At 41.8% G+C, this 21,190-nt stretch overlaps 2 protein-coding genes across 7 annotated transcripts; one reads left to right on the top strand and one right to left on the bottom strand.

Moving 5' to 3' along the window:
- The first annotated feature begins 463 nt into the window (after nt 1-463).
- LOC147426652 (uncharacterized) lies at nt 464-3,912 on the top strand. Its single transcript, XM_086498007.1, has 2 exons — nt 464-1,858; nt 2,042-3,912. Exons 1-2 carry the CDS (start codon nt 668-670, stop codon nt 3,458-3,460), a joined length of 2,610 nt encoding a protein of 869 aa, XP_086354133.1. The 5' UTR covers nt 464-667; the 3' UTR covers nt 3,461-3,912.
- A 2,791-nt stretch (nt 3,913-6,703) lies between these two features.
- LOC147426651 (Di-glucose binding protein with Leucine-rich repeat domain-containing protein) lies at nt 6,704-12,733 on the bottom strand. Of its 6 annotated transcripts, none has more exons than XR_015186194.1 (10): nt 12,436-12,729; nt 10,912-11,955; nt 10,679-10,829; nt 10,526-10,597; nt 10,235-10,303; nt 10,078-10,146; nt 9,918-9,995; nt 7,853-8,061; nt 7,230-7,432; nt 6,704-7,145 (listed from the first exon to the last, which is right to left on the bottom strand). XR_015186194.1 is itself a non-coding variant. In XM_086498513.1 (10 exons), exons 1-10 carry the CDS (start codon nt 12,524-12,526, stop codon nt 7,335-7,337), a joined length of 1,800 nt encoding a protein of 599 aa, XP_086354639.1. In that variant the 5' UTR covers nt 12,527-12,729; the 3' UTR covers nt 6,704-7,334. The 6 variants fall into 6 exon arrangements, 3 of the variants coding, with proteins under 3 accessions (XP_086354639.1, XP_086354638.1, XP_086354640.1); XR_015186193.1 differs by having other exon boundaries at nt 6,704-7,185; nt 7,268-7,432; XM_086498513.1 differs by having other exon boundaries at nt 6,704-7,432; nt 10,912-11,667; nt 11,749-11,955.
- Nucleotides 12,734-21,190: the final 8,457 nt, after the last annotated feature.

Genomic DNA, 21,190 nt, shown 5'->3' with positions numbered 1-21,190 from the left:
ATTTTTGGTAGAGTTACGTTTCGGAGGCAATGTTGAGGAAGGAAAAAAAAAGGGGCGATGACGTCACTCAAATGCTACCTTTGTTCCGTGCGAAACATACCTTACAAATTGATCATATAACCAAAGATATGGGATATACTTGTGTCACGCATGAGGCTAGTCTGTAAGAGAATCTTTCTCTTGTTATCCACTCGCGTGTATTAGGCTACTCTAGTAGACATTTTGCCGCTGTCATTGTACAAAATCACGTGATGGGGGGTTTGGGAAGTCTCGAGCTCAATTCTGGTCTTGTGCTTGCTGCCCTCACAAAAAAAGAAGCGACAGAATGTAGGGCCCTCCTTAAAAGGGCGTTTAGTGGGGAATCACATGTTACTTTTTCTTCCCTTAATTATGGTAAAAGAGAAGCCTCTCGCGTGCAAGAGCTCTCTCTCTCTCTCTCTCTCTCTCTCTCTCTCTCTCTCTGTGAGTCTCTCCCTTCTCTCTCTAACGCGACTTGCTCTCCATTCCTAAACCCTCATTTCTCACACCAAACGCCCGCGCTTGTACAGGTACACGCACACAGATTCTCTCTCTCTCATATCTTCCCCACGCATACAGACACACACCCACCCCTTGATCCATCCATGGCCTCCTCCACTATGTGATCGAAGCTCCCCAATTCATCGCAATGAGGCGTGCAGATCCGTCTCCCGCCGCTCCTGACGGCGATGGCCCCCCTCTTCCCGCTTACGCAGACTCTGATGTGGGCTCATCCCCTCGATCTGTAGGTGGAGTTGCAGGCGGACGCACAGGATACCTGACTGAGGAGCCCCCTCCCGTGAAATGGGATGATGCCGCATTCACCAGAGTGAAGCTCATGTGTAGCTATGGTGGGCGCATCCTCCCCCGTCCTCATGACAACCTGCTCCGATACATTGGCGGTGAGAGCCGCATCGCTGTGGTTAGCCGGAGCATCACTTTCTCTGAGCTCACCACCAAGCTCTCTAGGATGTTTGGATCCTCGGTGATGATCAAATATCAGCTCCCCAATGAGGATTTGGATGCTCTCATTTCGGTCACATCTGATGAGGACCTTGAAAACATGATGGAGGAGTACGACAGGTTGCAGAGTGCTGGGAAAAGTGTGGCTTCAGCCGCCCGTCTTCGGCTCTTCTTGTTTCCATCAAAGCTTGAGAGGAGCCAGACTGCAAGCTTGTCAGAGATGATGGAAAATAATCATAGCCGGGAGCGCTGGTTTGTGGATATTCTTAATGGTTTGCCAGTGCTTTCACGAGTGCGATCAGAGACGTCATCAATTGTCTCTGAGACACCTGAATATCCTTCTCAGGGTAATAACTTAGATGCCTTGGAGGAATGGGCGGCTGTGGCTAGTTATGGCAATAGTATGCCCTCGGCGGAGCAGCTCATGGAAAATAAGCAGGGAAATTCCGTTTCTCCCACAGCCCTTTTCGGGTCCCTGCTTCAACAAGCTAGTCCAAATGAAGCTGCTTCAGCCCCAGGATCACCCTCGCCTCTCAAACCCAAGCCTACGACAATGGGTTCCTCTTCCTCTGCCCCTCCGGCAGTTATCTCTCTCTTATCTGCTATGGCTGATGCAGCATCAAAAGGGTTGCCCACACCACCAACAGAGGTTGATGGCACAATAGGGAGCTTTAGCAGTAAAACTCGCCTTGGATCTGGTGATAGCAGCGGGAGTATCCCCGAGCAGAGAAAGCATGTAGACAGTGAAATGCTGCTCACATCTGACAAGAGCATTCTAAGTAGCAGCGTGGGAGGTGTGGAGCAGTTGTTGCCGGCTGGTTTGATGGACGACGATGATCTGTCCCAGAAGTATTCAGCCAAGGGGAGCTTTGATGAGGTAAGTGGAAGCTCTGAAACCGCATTTTTTGATGCAGGGTTGCATCGAGTAGTGTCAGAGTCTTCTTCTAAGGCTTTCAAAGGAGATTTGGTTTCTGAAAGTACAGCTTTGATGGGGCAGCCAATTTTTGATGATGAATTGTCACCCACGCACGTACTTGCACGTAATTTGAATGTGTTGCAGCTAGATGAAGGAGCTTCATCTCCACATGTCCTGTCTCCTTCGAGCACTTCTTCTGCCCAGTTGGTACCTCCAGCTCTTGCTCCTCAGCAGCCTATGCCCAAGTTTGGAGTGGATGAGAAATCAAAACACATGGCATTTCCAGTTTCTCCTCACGCCGGAGCTGGAGGGCATTTGGGTAACGAGGACAAGGTGATGCAGCAAGCTGTACCAGTGTCTGCATTGAATGGAAGTCCAGCTTCTAAAGGCGATATAGATGATGGATTATCGAAGCAGGTTTCACCGTCATTGGCTCACTACTTACCCTCCCTGGTTGTGTCTCAGCAGCTATCAAGTGCTGCCTCTGACGAAGACATTTTAATGCCACAAATTTTTGGTGCCACTACCAAGGATGCTGAAACAACTCGGAAAGTACAAGTGACAACAAGTGCCACTCCACCTGTCACAGTACAGCAACAGAAGTTGCCTACTGCCGCCCCAGTGTCAAGTTATCTTTACCAGCAATCACCCACGCTCGGATTGGAAGTTCCGATCTCAACAGGCACTTATACCACTCAAGCTCCGGGCATTCAATTTCCATTCACGTCACAGATTGCATCTCCTGTTGTAGGTATGGTTACAAGTCCATTGCCTCCTATAGCAGTGCCTGGGAGACCAGCAAATACCGCAGGTGCAAACCGCCCAGCTGCAGGGATATCTCGCCCGCAATCTCCGCCCGGAGTAGCTTCTCTACATACACAGGCCCTTGCTCCACAAGTTAGAACAACAAGCCCACCCCCGGCACCGACCATGTTGATGAGCAACGTTAGCCAGCTTGAGGCTTTCAAGGGGCATGCCCCTGTTTCCAGCAATGTAGCCCCTGCAGCTGTCTTGGCAGAAGGTGTAAGGAGCAACCCCTATCAGCAAGGTGAGGTGGTGAATATCCAGAGACAAGCGAGTGATCCTATGCATGGTCAAAGATTGGCCGCCATGACTTCCCAACTTGGCAGTCAATTCAATCCAGCCAATCTCAACCCTCCACCTGCTCCTGGCATGCCTACCCGTTTCCGAGCAGTGGGGCTTCCTCTGCAGCAGGTGGTAGAGGGTGTTCCCTTGCAACAGGCACCTTTGGTTGGTCTTTCTGAGAAGAAGGGACCCACGCCTATGCAAAGGGTGGGACCCTCCGCTCGCCCTCCATCAGCTCCAGGTGGTCAATATAACTACACCTCTGCAATACCACTATCGCCTGCATTAGGCGGTGCTCCCAGATATACTGCTACTCCTTCCAACATCATGATGGGAGTACCAGTTAGCTCTCCCGACACTCCCTCCTTTGCTGGTGCCAATCCTTTTGCAGACAACTTCCAAGGGATCTCTACTTATCAAGATAGGCTTGAGGTGGCACCACCGACAGATCAACAACAAAGACGACCAATTCGGTAATTGGAAGTTTTTTTTTGCTTGGGGGAAGGAAGGGGATATATGTTATTTACTGCAGATGACAAGCATACACTGAATAAGATTAGTGGGTGCCTACAGTTTTTCTAATACTTTTTGGCACTTTTTGAGAGTTTACAGCAATAAATCCCCCACAGTTGAAGGGAGACATCATCATCAGAAGCACCACTGTACAAATCCGCTTATTTGGAGAGAGTATATGTATGCATGCATCTTTCACGGTTTTATATCTTATCAGAAATTGTGTTGTATTATCTACATTCATCTTGTAAACATTCACTCTATTGTGGGTTGTCGACCTTTTGTGTTCTTTGTCTCATAACTTGTATGTTCAGCCTGCACTTCCTCAGGAGTCCTGTTTAGACAATGTAACTTGCCACATGAGGCTTACGTTACTTTGCATTATGTACAGAATTTATCCGAGAGCATTGTATTAATTTTGTTTTGAGTATGTTTAATTTTCCATATGCTTTGTGTGTTGGGAGCATATGTTTTACCTTTTTGGCATGCTTAAACATGCCTTGGAGAAGAAGGGAGATGCTTTCTTCAGTGTGTTTTTAGCTTTCAAAGGGTCCTGCTAACATTCCATGGGCCATGTGAGGTTCGCCTGTTTTGGAATGCACATGTTCTACACCCACTATCAGGCATCGATGACAATTTTTTGGGGATGTAGCATCTTGTCTATAATATGCTGATGGTTACATCATCTTGCAGATGACTACTATTTTCATCTAGAGCTTGTGCTTTACTCGGGTGTGGTGAATATGTGATTTCTTGGTATTACTTTAGGTATATGTATTGATTATTGACCCTCAAGATGGATTCATGTTGATTTTGGGTTCTTTTTTATTCATTTCCCGTCCCTTTTCTGATAATAGGTCTGTATTGCATGTCAAATGAGTGCAAGGATGGTGTATTAGGACCAGATTCTTCACATAGGGAAGTACAGTGTGGAAGGTCTGAATGGACAAGCGGGGTACTATGAGAATTATGTTTTTATATCTCTAATGAAATTATTAGAATCGTGGGTGTTTTTTGATGGGCATCTCTTGTGTCGTCAAATTTCAAAGAGTTTGTATGTTTTTGGATGATTAGTGTATTGGGCAGCCCAAATTCTTACCTGTGAGAGATCATTGAAATGCCCAAATTCTTACCTGTGAGAGATAATTGAGATTATTGGATCGGTATTGTTTATTTTCAGATTTGTCAAGGAGACAAACCAATGCAGCTTTAGTAGAGGGATTCTTGCACCGTTATGGATCCTTGTAATCTGCTTTGTCACAATCTAAGTTTTTCTTTGTCGAGTTCTTTGCTAAATAATGTATGCATGTAGATCAAAGCTTTGCCAAGCACAAATGGTTTTTATCCCATTTCTTTATATTCCAAAAAACCAACCATGTGAGTACTTTACTTCAAGAAAATAGGAGAAGGGTAAATACAAATGAAAGGCAAGGAGAGAATTTCACTAAAACATGGTGTTTGCTAGCGTGTTTCAACTTATAGAACTCCATTTCATCGTGGACATCTTGCATGTTGCCACTGATCTTTACAAGTGACCCATTCGAAGAGAAGCCCTTCATTTGCATTTGATGAAAACGGTTACCCATAGTTTGCCCTAATGGTTACCAAGAGGCCCCATCCCAGATAGGAAGCTCATAAGGAACTTGTTGTGCTTGCACAACATGTTGACTAAAGCATTGCCAAGCACAAGATCTTTTTCCAGCAACGCTTGTTCAACAATTTTTTTGTGATTTTTGTTTGCCCATGTCAATGTCTTCCATAATTCCACATGCGTTCAAAGATGCAAGCATAGGTGATGGCAATTGGAGACATGTCCTCATTTCACACTGGATGAAAAGGGTTAAGAGCTCCATGCCCTACCTATATTGGGCATACCTTGCAAAAGGTGTAGCCCATTGGTTAACATCCCCTTTGGGAAGGTTGTCAAATGGCTCCTTATCCTTTGATAAGTGCACCACACATGGCATGCATGCTGACCATTGTGCTCAAAAGATGCAAGCAGAACTAAAGGTATTTGGAACCGGATCCTTGCTTAGCATCTAATGTAAAATAGCCTAGAGCTTATTCACCCTACAATTGAAACAGAATCATTTTGTGGATTTGTTTCAAATAATCTTGTTATGACAAATTTTTAAAGAATCTCAAATGGGTGAAGTAAATCCAACATCCTCCGCTTCTAGTGGAGAATCCAGCTACTCAACGAGGACTAGCACTCATACTTGTGACTCATCAAGTGAAGTAGATGTTTTATGTGAAGCTTTTCTACCCAACCAATTTTCTATACACATTTTTATTTCTTTTTGGTGAGGCATAATTGCAATAGAAATGTGTCATCAATACGTTGCTTTCAATGTGAAATGGTTGCTGCAAAGTTTCACCAATGCAACCATATAACTTTTTCGATTTTGGAACTAGTACTAGCCCTCCATCTCCTCTTGTTTTTTTGGTAGACAGTCATGATGATACAGAGGACGTCCATGAGCACTATTAGGCTCGCTTGGCCGCACTCAAATCCATGACCCAGGTCATGAAGGATGAGTACATCAACCAACCAAGCTAGCTCCACCAAGATCATGCATGCAAGTCCTTTTTTATTCCCGAGCTCTTCACACAAGATTGTTTAATCTAAATCAACATGTGCAATACTAAGCAAAATTGACTTCTCTGTTCCACAGTACAACATCAAAATGCAAGTTGGTCAAGAAGAAGTTGAAAACTGGACTCTTGCTAACACTTCACCAACTCTCCTACAAACTATAGTCATGTGCAAGGAATATCTTGCAGTAGATCTTGCATTCCTGATACAATCATTTAAACAACCTTTGTAAGCAACAGAGAACCTTCTTGCACATTACCCTCCTTTAACTTCCCTACACCCATCCAATATTGTATGATAAATTCAATAGCATATTAATATTTTCTGAAGCATTTTTTTCTGCCTTTACTGCGTAAGGTTGCCAACCTTATCCACTAGACCCTTAGGCAATTCTTGAGCTCTTTGTGAGTGACTTGTTCCTTGTACTTAACCTGTGCTACAGATTTACTCTCTTTATGCATATTTCATTTCCAGACAATTTATCGCTGTTATGTGAAAGACTTCGAGCTGTGTATTCCACTACACAAACCAGAGAGAGAGAGAGAGAGAGAGAGAGAGAGAGAGAGAGAGAGAGAGAGAGATGAGGCCCATTCAAGGAGCTAAAGCATGAATTACACTTCGAAACTCACATATATTCCTTGCATTGTATCGGGTTTGAGCAACCCTCTTCAACACTGACTACATATAAGTACGGTGCAGAATCAAGGGAGGAAAGGCTGATTGTCATATTTCAATGATGTTTGTGGGCTTATAAACGTCCAGACTATGTCAAGACATGGTTATGGTTATGGTTGTGTTAGATCTCCCGGGAGGGAAATCAGAGCTTGTCCTTTGCACCTCCTTGAAAGGATAAGCTCTAAGAATTGTGCTTTTGGATTCCAAAGTAAGAGGTTAATTTTTCTTCATAAGAACACTGAGCCCGACAAAAAACCTTTGTATTGCAAAGCTCATCCTTTTTGCCCATCAAATATATATATGGCAGCAGCAACATTGGTCCCAGGAAAAACCATCTTATCGTTTTGTGATCCACCAAGTCCCTGTAACCTCCATCCTCTGTGTGTGTATATATATATGCTTATCCATGCAAGTTTCCCTGGAAAATGCTGGACAATCATTATTTCCGACTTTGGTACTCACCTGCGACGACAAAAGCTCCATTGCTCGCATGTACATACATGGCAGGAAGTTTGTTGGCAAGTGCTCGCTTCGCATGCTAAAAATATAATACAATCAAAATCAGTTTCAGTAGCCAGATCTGTTGAATGTATTCTTCATATACTGGGAATCATCGCCTTCAAAACGGAGTCGGGACTTCTGCCGATGGTAGCGGGAGCCTCTACCTGTTTCATGATAACCAACATTTGATATTAATGATAATAATGAACAAGGCAGATAGTACGATAAGTGTGGTACAAAAAAAGAAAGTGCAATATGGAGAATCACTACATATGCATGTATATACTATACATGCATAAGCACATGCATGTATACATCATATGTACACAACCCTAGATACATGCTTGCATATACGCATGTATGTGTGTTTGTGTGCGCGTATAAAAGACAACCAGCACGTAAAGTACTAAATACTGGCACGGTATTTATCGTGGAGTATGGGAAGACTGATAAATACGTGTTTTGGAATGCAACCTTATTAGTGAATACCCAACATTTGATGTTAATGGTAATAGTTTTCTGAGAGAGAATCACCACTAAACCACTAAACAGAAATTAGTATAACCAGTGATTAGGACGCTTACTTGCTAGCTGATGTGGCAGACCAAAATTGTAATCCTCGCTGTTTTTCTTCTGGATAATGAAATATGCAGCAACAGCTAGTAGTAAGACCCCTCCAATGACTCCAAATGCTATGCCTACTTTTGCCCCAGCTGACAATTGACGACTCTCCCAGAGCAGTGAACATGTGGGCAGCGATGGGACTCCACAAAGAGCAGCATTATCTGAAAGGCTTCAGCCAAAACAAAACAGTAGGTTCAATGCTTAGTTTTTTCATTTGCCAAACATACTGCATACTCTTATGGGTATGCAAGTATGAAAAAAGTATGATTCAGACCCATAGCGCCATAAAGAAAATAGGGGAGAAATATAACAAGATGCATGAATTTCCATTATCTTCAAACAAAAAGACTACACATTAGAACCTAGAAGCTGCACATTGCAAAATTGCCAAACATTTTGAGGCCAAAAATTTTAGCACCCCAATTTTTTAAGCTTGAAGTATGAAATTCAATCATACTCCCACATTTGAAACGTCTGATTGGGCAATCCTACGTGTATGAAAAAAAACTACGGTTTTGATAGCTCTGTAATGGATATGACTTGTCATCAAGTAGCATCATTACAGCAATAGAAAGAGATGCAACCGGTCAGCAACTGTTGACAGGCTGTGAAGTACCACACAAGACTTGATACCACAAAACATGAATAGAGAACTTAAAACATCTTTAGAACAAGACACAATCACCTGCACAAAGAGGAGCAGAGTTCCCCTCCAAAAAAGCATTGGCCCCTAAGGTGGCCAGCCCTGGTGGTCGGATTTATTTATTAATGCTTCAAAAGGTTACAACAAGCATCTGCAACCCAAAGAATCCAAACCAATTGTGTGCGCATACAAATTAAAATGCTGAATAGCCAATTGTAAGGGTCTTTTTCACACAAGCACTCTGAGTCTGCTCTCTCATAAGCACTCTGCATGAGAGAAAAGCCCGCACGTGTCGGAAAGTTGTCAAGTCACTAATGGCTACCATGTCAAATTGGTGAGATACCCCCCCCCCCTTAAAAGGAGTCCTTGTGCCCGATTACACCTGTTTTTTACCAATGCAACCTCCTATGTCTTGTGCAGCGGTTCCAGATGGATTGTTTGAAGAGTAATTTGTATAACAGCCCAAACTCTTCTTATCTCAACCTCCATCTAATTTAACTTTATGATTGAGATATGCAAACTAATTGGTCAATGTTCCACAATAATGCATAAGAAGGTAACAACTTAATCCAGAGATGAAAGTCCAAAACCATTGCAAACTAGACGTGAGCAACGTTGCTGGATAAATTGATATGCACAGTGGTTGCAACTGCAGTTTTTCTTCGTAAAGTTGGGCAAATTTCCAACCTTGGGATTCCTTAAAACGGTTGTTGGTGACATTTCAGGTTGAAAGTTCATTAAGTGCTTCAAGCTCTTCCTCATGTTTCTTCAGTTGCTACCAACCTTCCATTCGGGGTCCTAGCTCTTATCGTCTCCACCTTTTTTGAGTCTCTCTCAATTGATCAACATATGGGACTCATTTCGTACATCGAATGATATTTGCTTCCTTTGTCCTTTAACTCGGACTTGGCCTTTGTTCTCACAGTCTCTAAAATCAATGACAATGCTTGTTGTAATGGGAAACTAGCTCCTCCACTTCCAGGAAGGACGAGGGTCAAAGCACTTTTTTTCATGCTTCACAAATGAGGCTATTAGATATCCTGAAGTAGACAGATCTTAAGATTTGTACTGCCTCTTCTCCTTTAAGGCATGTTTTAGCATGAAAAAAAGAAACTCACCAAGAAAATGAGTGCTAGGTGGCTTTTTCACCCCAAACACTAGAGAATAGATAGGTATGGGCCATTAAATAATGCATTATTGCCTTCCTGCTTAGCTCATTTAAAGCGTCTCCCATACAACACCAGTTAAAAATCAAGAAGCACATGAAAGCCAGTGTGCACACATTAACCGTATACCGAGAGGAAAGGGAAGACACCATGCCTATTTGTAATAAGTTATATTGGCTTGGCTTGGACAAAAAAGAGTAGAGTTTGATGACATACTTGACATAGCCACCGATAACCCCGATAGAGTAAAGGCCTTCTGGAACTTGACCTTCGAGCCGGTTTCCATTCAGTAAACTGCATGTCACATCTATGGTAGTTACAACATCAGCCAGTAGCTCTACGAAGTTTTCACGAAAGGAAAAGGCCTTGACCTTACACTGTTCTAAGATTAGAGGAACTTAGACTTCTCGGTATGCTGCCAGAGAGCTGGTTAAAAGATAAATCTCTGGCAAAAGAAAAGTAACAAAATAGTGAAGTAGGCACACGAGTGGACGGCATGGATAGCCTGACAAAAAAACAAATTGAACACTTACACTACTTTTAGAAGGCTACTACCAAGTCCCTCAGGGATAACTCCTTTGATAAGGTTGTTGCTCAAGTTCCTGAAACCATATGATGAATCAAAAACAGTAACCTTTCAACGTTGAATCTTTTCTCATCGCTACAAGAAGAGTTGTAAACTGATTATTGAGTAAAGTACTTTAAAAACCATAAATTGCAAAAGCAATATTTTTGCTACAGAGTTGTAGACTGAGTATTGCACGAAATGATACTTAAAAGCCATAGATTGCAAAAATAAATAAATAAATTATAAAGCTACTCACAATGTTAAAAGATGCACCAATCCTCTTACTTCTCCATTAATGGATCCTTGAAGTCCCTGGCTAGAAAGATCACTGATTCACAGCACACAACTTACACTGATTAGAAATGACTGAAAACTATTAACACACCAAGTCACTCCATAAGTCACTTACAGATGAGTCAAGGTTAGCATCGCATTGGCCTTTTCAAGATTGCAAGTCACTCCTTCCCAAGCATCCCAATTCGAAGGTGCACAAGGATCGCCATTCCAGCCCATCCTTTCTGGAACTTGCAAAGACTTTTTTATTGCTTGCATTGCTTTCACTGAACATAAAAGGAGTGGTGTGCTTAAGGAACGTTGTGTGGCAACTTTGATGTAAACCAGATTCACAAGTCACAATTGTACCATCGCTAAGATCAGTTGACACATCCCTTTGTAGGAGCGCATAATTTTCTAGACCACAAATCAGAGGAGATCCAACTCGAGGCACCAGCTTTACACTAAGAGTAGCATTTGTTAAGTTCCTTGCAGTGAATTGAATATCGTAGGCTGAATATTTTCCTACTTCTCCGTAAATGTCCACGTTTGAAATGACTTTGTCATTTATATGGATATCAAACACCCTTTCCCTTGCCGCAGTGACCTTTGGGTCGATCTCTGCAAAATGGAACCAAAGCAAATAATCTAGCTTGGGATCGATTGGTAAAAGAAACTCCAGTGTGTCTTGGTAGCTGAGTGTATGTGCCCTCTGATACAGATGCATGGGAAAATAGTTAGGCGCTCGATTTGCATTCTGGATGGCTTGATTTGTAGTCAACACTACTCTGCTTGCAAAGCTATGTGTGTATTCTAGGTCTGAGTCCCAGGCCCTGCCTGCCAGATCCGTTTCTGCGCTCATCCCTGCACCAAAGGAGCTGTTTCCACCTGTGAAGCGACCGTAATTCACCAAAAGAACATTTTGATCCAGCACCTTGTTGTAACAATCTGGATCCACTTGAACAACTTCAAGAGCACCCACAAGCGGTGCATCTGTCCCAATGCTATAGAAGCAAATGGTTGCTTCACCATCCTCTATCGGGGCAAATACATCAGAGTAGGCACCAAACTTTATGTTATCTTCTGTCCATGCTTCCGGTCCCCAGCTAAATACAACCGTGCCTTCTACGGAAACATCAAAGCTTGGGGCATGGGTCTTGTTGTCATAGTCATCATACACAAAAAACATTCGGATATAATACAAACCATTTGGCATATCCACAACATAACAATTCTTCTTGCCTCCTGTAATAGGAAAGGAACGGAGTGTCTTTTCCTGAGTAAATGTAAACTTTTCATCATCTGGCAACTCTATCTTGATACCTCCTGTATAAAAACGGTCAGCAACCCAGCTTTGATTGAACTCATTCGTGAAATTGGAAGAGCCTCCACAATCTATTCTGATGGTGAAATCTGGAAGCAGACAAAATCTTAAGCAAACATTTCAAACATTTCGCATAATTTCCCAGCACAATGCTAGCTACAGAATTCTTTTACAAAACAGCAATCAAGTCATTGCAAGTAACCACAAATAACCTAAGATATACGCATAGGTGCCCCTGCGGTGGCAAAGCCACAATCCAGTGTGTGCATGTTCATGTAAATGTGTGAGGGTGGACACGTGTGTGTGTGTGAGAGAGAGAAGGAAGGGGGGGGGACGCTGCTCCACTTAAGAATTTGTATTGTGTACGTACAAAAAAAAAGGCACACACAGGAGCACTGGAAGAATCACAGTATTTGGCAATATGAAGCTTCCCACATTGATTGCAACGTCTCTCTCTCTCTCTCTCTCTCTCTCTCTCTCTCTCTCTCTCTCTCTCTCTCTCTCTCTCTCACACACACACACACACACACACACACACAGAGGAAGAGCAAACAAAACAAAACTCGTACTGTAGGGAGTGGCTGTAGCTGCCATTGCAAGGCGAAGAGAGAAGCTTGCCATAGCCAGGAGCAGCAAAGGGTAACAACGAAGAAGCCACATTGCCGCCGTTGCAGCTCCTCTGCGCAGGAAGTCGGAAGGGATGCCGTTTTGACTTAGGGCTCAATTCTTGCTTGCAGAAGGAGCTTTAGATCTGTGTGTGTGCGCGCGTGTGTGCGTGAGTGTTTTGCCTGTTTTCTCAATCGGCCGGCAAGCCAAATGTCACGGGCTCGGCTGTGTGTTGTAGCTTCAAATTGCAAAAGACAACCATGGACTTTCACTATCTAGGAGCTGAATCACACCTTCAGGATTTAAACACGCACTCACCCAAGGCCAAAACATGTTTTAGGCACAATTGAGCCACTTACCTTTCTAAAATACAACTAGAGTGCTTCATTAGCAGCATTTAAAATTAAATAATGTGCATGAGCTGGAATTAAAGGGAGAGGGTGAAATTGTGAGATATTAGAGCAATCATAAACAGAAGCAAGCTAGAGGAACGAAAATAATACAACACATCCTATCACATAAATGTGTTGCTAGTGCACGTGTTTCCATTTGGAGACAATCCTCTCTTTGAATTTACCGAGAAGAACTCGACTCTTTTTAATCCTACTCTTACCAAGAGAAAATCCTTAAAGCAATGCAATCCGACAGATTGCACCATGGACAAGCCTAAGATATATCTTGCACTCATTAAAGCAAAAAGACACCACAATTTACATATATGTTATTTGTATTTGTATTGAATTGAATTAAATATAGATTAAGTGAAGCAAGAAGTATATATAGAATTGCTTTTCCATAGTATTATTTCTTTGACCCAATTTGTCTCTTATGTTGTCATTTGAATAAGAATGTGGCTGAATTCAAGTCAAGCCAAATGGAATAGAAAAAAGTAGTTGTGGGTTCGTTTAGAACCTGTTAACTAATTTAAGGTTATGTCATTTCACCATTCAATGAGAGGATGCATCCTTTAAGAAGGGAATTGGAAAGAGAGAGAGAGAGAGAGCTTTTGTTTTCATAAAAAACATATTACCTTATTTTTGTTGCAATACCATGTGTCTTGTGTTGCAATTGTTATGTTCCAAATTTGATTTGTATACCTCGCAGAAGAACCATGACTAAGTTTAGAGTTTACGTAAAATAATACCATGTAATATTTTTTTATAATAATGTTTCTTTTTTATTTTTTTAAAAAGAAAAGAAAAGCATGCAAGTTTCCTTGCACGAGGAGTTTGCATAGTCCTCCCAAAGTTTATAATACGAGGGAACATGCCATTCCCACGACAGTGTGCAAATTTCAGTGTGTTCGTTTCAGTGCATTGTTCATACTGAGGGAAAAATTGAAAAACTTTTATGTACCTTTTTATTTTGACACTCGTTTGTTGATTGTTATAAACCAATGCAATGTTGTCAATTGAACCTTTCCCAGTGAGCTTAATGACATGCTTCCTAGCCTCCTCCCGTTAGTGTATCCCTGCGATCAACTCGCGTTCAAGGTGAAGCATAGGCGATTGCATTTGGAAAAGGACCTACCCTTTGCATCTGGGCTAAAACAACTATGATCTTCCTTGCCTAAAAAATCTCTAACCTTCCTTGCCTTAGCCGTGTTGGGCATTTCCTACAATCAAGGCACGCCTAGAAAGGCAACATCTCGAAGACGATCCTCATCAAGAACTTCATGTTTTTCCAACAACCCTTGACTTGCAATCTCATATCGACCAAAGCATTGCCAAGCACAACATGTTTCTGCAAGAGCCCTGGACTTGCAATCTCATTGTGACATGTGAAGGTCAGAAAATAAATCCTTCTTTTAAGCACAAGCTTATAATCAAATCTCAAAAGTAAAACTCGGTGTTAAAGGATAACCTTATAGTTAGATTAGAAAAGAAAAACTTGTTGCTGTTGACTCCTCATCTCATAGTGTTGATGAGTTTCTGTGCCTTCGTAAGGCCACCATATTTGCATACATATTGACCAAAGCATTGCCATGTTTCTCTAGCAATCCCTGACTTGAAATCTCATAGTAAACTCTCAAAGGTCAAAAAACAAATCCTTCTTTTGATCGAGCACAAGCATATATATATATAGTCGGGTCAAAAAAGAAAAGTTGTTGTTGTTGACTCCTCGTCATGCTCTATCTATGCTTGACTTCTTCCCTGTTGGCTCCTAGAAGAATCTTTGCTAGAGGCCTTTGACGCTGCATTTGTTCTACTTCGTTGCTATTGATGAATGACGATTGATGAGAAATGTCATGATAAAATGCATCAATGCATGCCCAAACGTAGCTTCGACTAGAGTTCTCTTCCTTTCGGGTGCTATATTGGGCATATCCTACCACCAATTCCCTTGAGGAGACCGCATTTTGCTTTCATAAGTGTTACCATATACATGTGGTAGTGATGTGTATGAACACTTAGGACCGTCCGGGCATTTTTTCCCTCACTAGGAGGTTTTTTCTCTTGTGCATTGTATATACGCCCATTCATTCTAGGGCTATCTATCTTTCCATTGCACACTAAGCAATACACTCTTTGTTGTGTGCCTTGAGCTTCCTTAGTCTTCTCCAAGTTGTGTGTGTTCCCCTACAACCCTAATTCCAACAATTGGTATCAGAGCAGGTTGCGTCCTAGTTGCCAGCAGCTCCAGCACACGCATGCTCACTTTCTCCGATTTCAGTGAGATTTGGTGAGCGTTCGCAAGTCAAAAAAAAATTCAGACTGGTCTGAAACTTCGGAGTTGAAACTTTTTGAACTCACTTCATAGATTTGGCATCTATACGAGTTTGACAAGTTAGCAAAGCAAACAAGGCAAGTAGTCAAGGGTTTTTGGCATAGTCAATATTTTTGAGCGAACTCTGCAAGTTGGGAAGGAAACCAGAGGCGGTGTCTGACCAATTGGTAGCAAGTACGAGTTGAAGCACAAAGGCGATCAAAAGGGCAAGGCCATGTTTTTCACCTTGGCTGTTAAACAACCTCGATAAGAGGGCTTGTGAGACTAGGCAGTACTGCACATGCTATTTCGTCGTTTTGTGCAAAATTTTATCAGTGTCGTTTTCTGCATAACAGGTCCTTTACAGTCTTCTACGGTTTGTGTTATATAGCACGTGTTGTTCTCGCTTCATTGATGCGTAAAGAGCTGGAATCGAAGATTATGCATGAGGAAGATGAAATGGACACTTTCCTTGCTAGCGTCAAGGATGTTAATGAGAAACTAATATCTGCAGGAGAAGTCATTTCTGATAATTCACTTGTGCAGACTGTTCTCGATCCTTTGCCAGATTCTTACCAGACTTTTGCTAGTACTTGGAGACTTATGACCCAAGGAAATCCTGAAGTTGTCAAGTTTGATGCATTATGCACATTGTTGTTGCAAGAGTCACTTTCTAGAAAAAATAGGACTAGGCAGCGCGCAGTTGAACAGGCTTTTATTGCAGCTCAAAGAAAAGGTGGGAACATTAATGTAACCACTTCTTATGGTTGTGCTCTGAGTGAAAAATCTTATTCCTAATGCTTCTGCTGGCAACACTTTGTCTGGCAATTCTGGTGATAAGGAAAAAAAGAAGATGCGTTGCCATTATTGTAAAGCTTATGATCACTTGATCAAGCAGTGTCCGAAATTGAAGGCAAAAGAAGCTAAGAAGAAAGAGGTTGGATCCACTACAGGGTCCAATACAAGTGCAACGATTGTAGAGTCTTCTGTCAAAGGAGATTGTGATGCTCATGTTGATGTAGAATGGGCATTTAGTGCAGAGTGCACTTATTATCCTATTGTCCATGATGCATGTACGTCAGTTGCTGCAGATTCACATTTGTGGTATGTTGACAGTGGTGCTACAAAGCACGTTACCTCACATCGTGATTTGTTTACCTCTATTGAGTCTGTCCCTCATGGGAATACAGTGACTTGTGCCAACAATGCCTCTTATCATATTCAAGGAGTTGGAAAGATTGTGCTTACTACTACAAATGGTAGTTCTTTCACACTTGTTGATGCACTTTATGTACCTGGGATCAAGAAGAATCTTTTGTTTGTATCTGCACTTGCTAGACTTGGACTTGTAGTCAAATTTGTGGATGACAGATGTAGAGTTCATGATCTCACTTTTGGTGATGAAATCATTGCATCTGGCCTTTTGTGCCGTGGGCTGTATAAGCTCACTTTCTATGACAAGTGTGGACAAAATTTTGCAAATGTAGTTACAGATTCAAGGGTTGTTTCAGATGCAAAATTGTGGCATGCACGTTTTGGGCATCTGAATTTTGCCAGTTTTCTGCGTTTGCAGAAATCTGATATGGTTGCTTCTTTGTCGCCTCTTGAAGCACCTGTCAAACATGTTTGTAAAGGTTGTATTTTGGGTAAAATGCAGTGTGCTAAGTTTCCAAAGGATGGGTCAGTTCATGCTACATGCAGATTGCAACTTGTGCATAGTAATGTTTGTGGGCCTATGCAAACTCCTCCCTTGGGAAATTACTTGTACTTTGTGACTTTCATTGATGACTACTCCAGGCATGCATGGGTATATCCGTTGAAAGATAAGCCCAAAGTATTCATGTGCTTCAAACAATGTAATGTAAATGACCTATGACCTTTGAGAGTAGCGGAATTAGGAAATTAGGTGAAGCATTTTTTAGAGATTACTTTGTGAGCAGAGCAGGTGAACTTAATTGATGGTAGCAACATAAACATGGTACTTAGTTAACTTGGCATGAACAATACTTTTGCAAGAGAGAGAGTTTAGAGAACATGACGATAGTTGAGGACCAGATTCATATGGAGCCGGTCCCCCCTCCAATAGGCATTTGTATTATAGTTTCTCCCATCAAGAGAGACTTGGTATAATACAATCTTTGTGTTCCTTGTGACCTACGTGAGGCAATGAAGATGGAAACCTTCATGCATCACAAGCATAACATAAACTTGTAGAAGCATTAACTATCCCAAGCTTAGTCCCAAGGTCTCAAACACCTTCGAAGATGGAGAGAGCTAGCAGGGAATGAGGGTAGGGAAGAGGAAGAAGAAACATTCCATAGGAGAAAGAAATAGTTCCTCACTTATCATTACTCTTCTTGCTAGCATACATAATAGCATAGTAATCGAGATGGAGAAGATGGCTAGCTTAAGCATTGAAGCATGGCTCTTGGTTGGATTTGCATTCCATAGCCAAGAGTGTTGATGTAGGCTCTCACTTCTCACAAGATTGTAGAAGGAGGTGGCGTTCGTCAATTTTCACCAAGTGAGAATGCCCCTCCAAATGAGTATGTGTGTGTGAAGTATATCCCCCTAGCACCCCCCCTCCTTGCTTTGGGTGAGTGGTAGCTTTTCCACATGCTTCAATCTCATTGGACCCTCTCCCCCTAGCCAATCACATGCAGCATGCAGTCAAGTACATGGGTAGTCTTTTGACAAGTGTCCTCCTTACCCCTTAGAGAGAGAGAGAGAGAGAGAGCTTGAAAATATCTAGATATTTGTTGGATGGAAGTAGAAGCTCATTGGACCCCTCTTTAGCCCAACCAATAGCATTCAAGCACCCAATGTGGTTAAGCTTAGTGAGAGTCTGACATGTGTCCCATGTGCCCTTTTAGAAAAGGGGTGCCCCTTGGGTGAGTGGAAGGTTAGGTCAAAGATTCCCCTAACTTTGGGACTTTTATGCATACTAAGCTTCTCAATCAACTTCCTCATTGAGTGTGTAGGGTCTCTTTTTGACTCAAGCATTGCATAGGAAGCTTCTCAAGCAACTTCCTCATTAAGTGTGTAGGGTCTCTTTTTGACTCAAGCATCTTACCCCCCATGCATAGGAAGCTTCTTAAGCAACTTCCTCATCAAGTATGACAAAAACCTCAAGTACCTTAGTCATCGAGCATGACAAGCACCTTGGGTGGAGTTCCCACATCAAGCACATCCTTAGCTTGCCTAAAGGTAAAAGGCAAGTTTAGGTCGGGTTCCCACCTCAAGCACAACCCTAGCTTTCTTAAGGTCAAAGACAAGTTTAGGTCGGGTTCCCACCTCAATCTCAACCCTAGCTTGCTTAAGGTCAAAGTACTTTTAACACTAACCATTGGAGGTCTTTAATGAAGCTAACCCTAAGGTCTTTTAAGCTCCATTAGTTAACCTTGCTCTTTGACAGACCATCTCTCATTTGGGCCCATAGGTCCGTAAGCACATGTCTATATTCTAACCCTTGTTCCCATTTATTATCCCACATTAAATGATTAGTTTAATATGAAAAAATCATTCGGGTTGGTTAGATATTAGATATTTAATGACATTACCTCCCTTGAAATCATAGTCGTCCTCGATTATGAGGTAAAAGAGATAAATTCATAGTCATTAGTCAATTTGTTTTAGCGGGTAGAGGATCCCTTTTTACCCTACGACATCATTCCAAGATGGATGACTAATCCATTTGGTGCTTGGGAGATATAGCTGCCGCAAGCATGTCTGCTCTTTAGTCCATTTCATCTTCCCAAGTACAGTGACAAATTCTACATGGTGTTTGAGAGACTTTGTCATCCAAACATGATTCTTAATATGTGTAATACTTAAATTTGTGCACAATAAAGAGAGAATAACTCTTATAAGACAAAACATTGATCATTAAAAGAAACATGTACATTTGCTTACTCTAATGTAGCATTGTAAGCGTTGACAAGGTTCATACTATCCTTAAGCTGGATTCCTTGCATCCATCTAGCATCTTCAAAAGGATAATTTTTGAACTTAATAAGATACCTTTGGATAATCTTACCATGTCGTAGTACCTTGTCTTCATGTCGAAGGATAGCTTCAGGTTGTAGTACCTCTTCTTGATCTTCGATTTTGGGAGGGTCTTCAATAATTGGTTCATTTGGAGGCTCTCCTTTGTAGGGCTTGAGTAGGCTCACATGAAAAGCATTGTTTATTAGCCAATGGTTATGCAACTTGAGTTGATAAGCCACCTCATTGATTGGCTTCAAAATTTGAAAAGGACCATAGTATCTTTTTGCTAGTTTAGCATAATATTTTTGATGGCCCGTAGGATTTTTTCCCGTCGTTTGTCTCAATCGAGCCTTAGGAAACTTAAGTAAGACCCAATCATTTTCTTTGAATATTAAGGCCCTTCTGTGCTTGTCAGCAGCAGCTTTTTGCCTTAATTGGGAGATGGATATAGCCTCCTTAATCTTTTGAAAAGATGCTTGCAGGTCACGGCTATAGTCATCGGCAGCGAAGATCTTCCCATGTACTTTAAGTAGCAAGGGACTTTTAGGTCTTCCCTCTATGATTTCAAAAGGTGCTTTTCCGTAGAAGTATGGATAGTATTATTATACGCATACTCTACAAGAGGTAAGTACTTTTCCCATTGTGAGCGTTGATCTACTTCTATAACATAGGTCTTTAGTAGATCTAGAATTGTAAGATTGGCTATCTTACTTTGGCCATCTGTTTGTGGGTGATAGGCCAAAGAGAAATTCAATCTTGTACCTAGATTTTCAAAGAGACCTTTCTGGTCATTCTAGGATCTCTATCTAACACGATGGATGTTGGAAATCCATTGTGTTTGAAAATCTGTGATATGAAGAGAGTTGCCATTTGGTGTGCCTTAATAGTCTTCTTGACAGGGATAAAGTGTGCTTGCTTGCTAAACCTATCGATTATTGTCCATATTCGCGTATTCCCATGGATAGATTTTGGTAATCCAAAGATAAAATCCATGATTATACTCTCCCATGGTGAATTAGGAATTGGCAATGGCTGGAGTAATCCAGGTTGCTTCCCACTATCATACTTGGTCTTTTGACATACTACACATTTTGAAACATACTCTTGTATGTCCACTTTCATGGTAGGCCAATAAAAGTACGTCTCTACTCCTCGAAGAGTAGGTTGAATACCTGTATGCCCCACATAGGGAGGAGCATGGCATTCATACATGACTTTTCACGAAGGGAGTGGGTAACACATAGCCTATTTCCATCTTTCTTCCCCAAAGAAGGGTTGACATTATGTCTTTAAAGTCATGGTCAATAGCATACTCATCCATCATAGAAGATAGATCATTGTGAGTTGTTATTGACACAACATTAACTTTTGGTTGTTGTGAAAGTACATTAGCCACTTGATTGTGCTTACCAGCAATGTGAGGAATGTGGAAATTAAATTGTGAAAGAAAATTTTCCCACCTCATTTGTTTGTCGGAAAGCTTTGATTGCGTCATGAAGTACTTGAGACTTTGATGGTCTGGTCGTGAGATGAATGGAGTCCCCAATAGATAGTGCTTCCACGTGTCTAGGGCATGTAGAACAACTAACAACTCTTTCTCATAAGTGCCTAAGACCTGTTCATTCGTGTGGAGCCTTCGGCTTTCATATGCTATGGCATGCCCTTCTTGAAGCAAGACTGCTCCAAGGCAATCACCACAAGCATCATTGGACCTCAAATAGCTTTGAGATATCCAAAAGCATAAGGACTGGTTGGGAGATAAGCTTCTCTTTGAGTTGTCAAAACCACTTTGCTCCTTAGCAGTCCATGAATATTTAACGTTTTTCTTTGTTAAGTCATGTAATGGTCCTGCTATTTGAGAGAATTTTGCTATGAAGTGTCTATAGTATGCACACATACCAATAAAGCTTCTTAGCTCATGTAGATTCCTTGGATTTGGCCATGCTTTTATTACCTCCAACTTTTATGGATCCATACGAATACCATCTCGAGATATAATATGACCTAAGTATTGAATCTCTTGAA

Source organism: Adiantum capillus-veneris, chromosome 24, assembly GCF_014529385.1.
Source record: "Adiantum capillus-veneris isolate H3 chromosome 24, ASM1452938v2, whole genome shotgun sequence".
NCBI classification, from domain to species: domain Eukaryota; kingdom Viridiplantae; phylum Streptophyta; class Polypodiopsida; order Polypodiales; family Pteridaceae; genus Adiantum; species Adiantum capillus-veneris.
The sequence above is the reverse complement of the archived record's forward strand: the minus strand, read 5'-3'. Positions and strand labels throughout refer to the sequence as shown.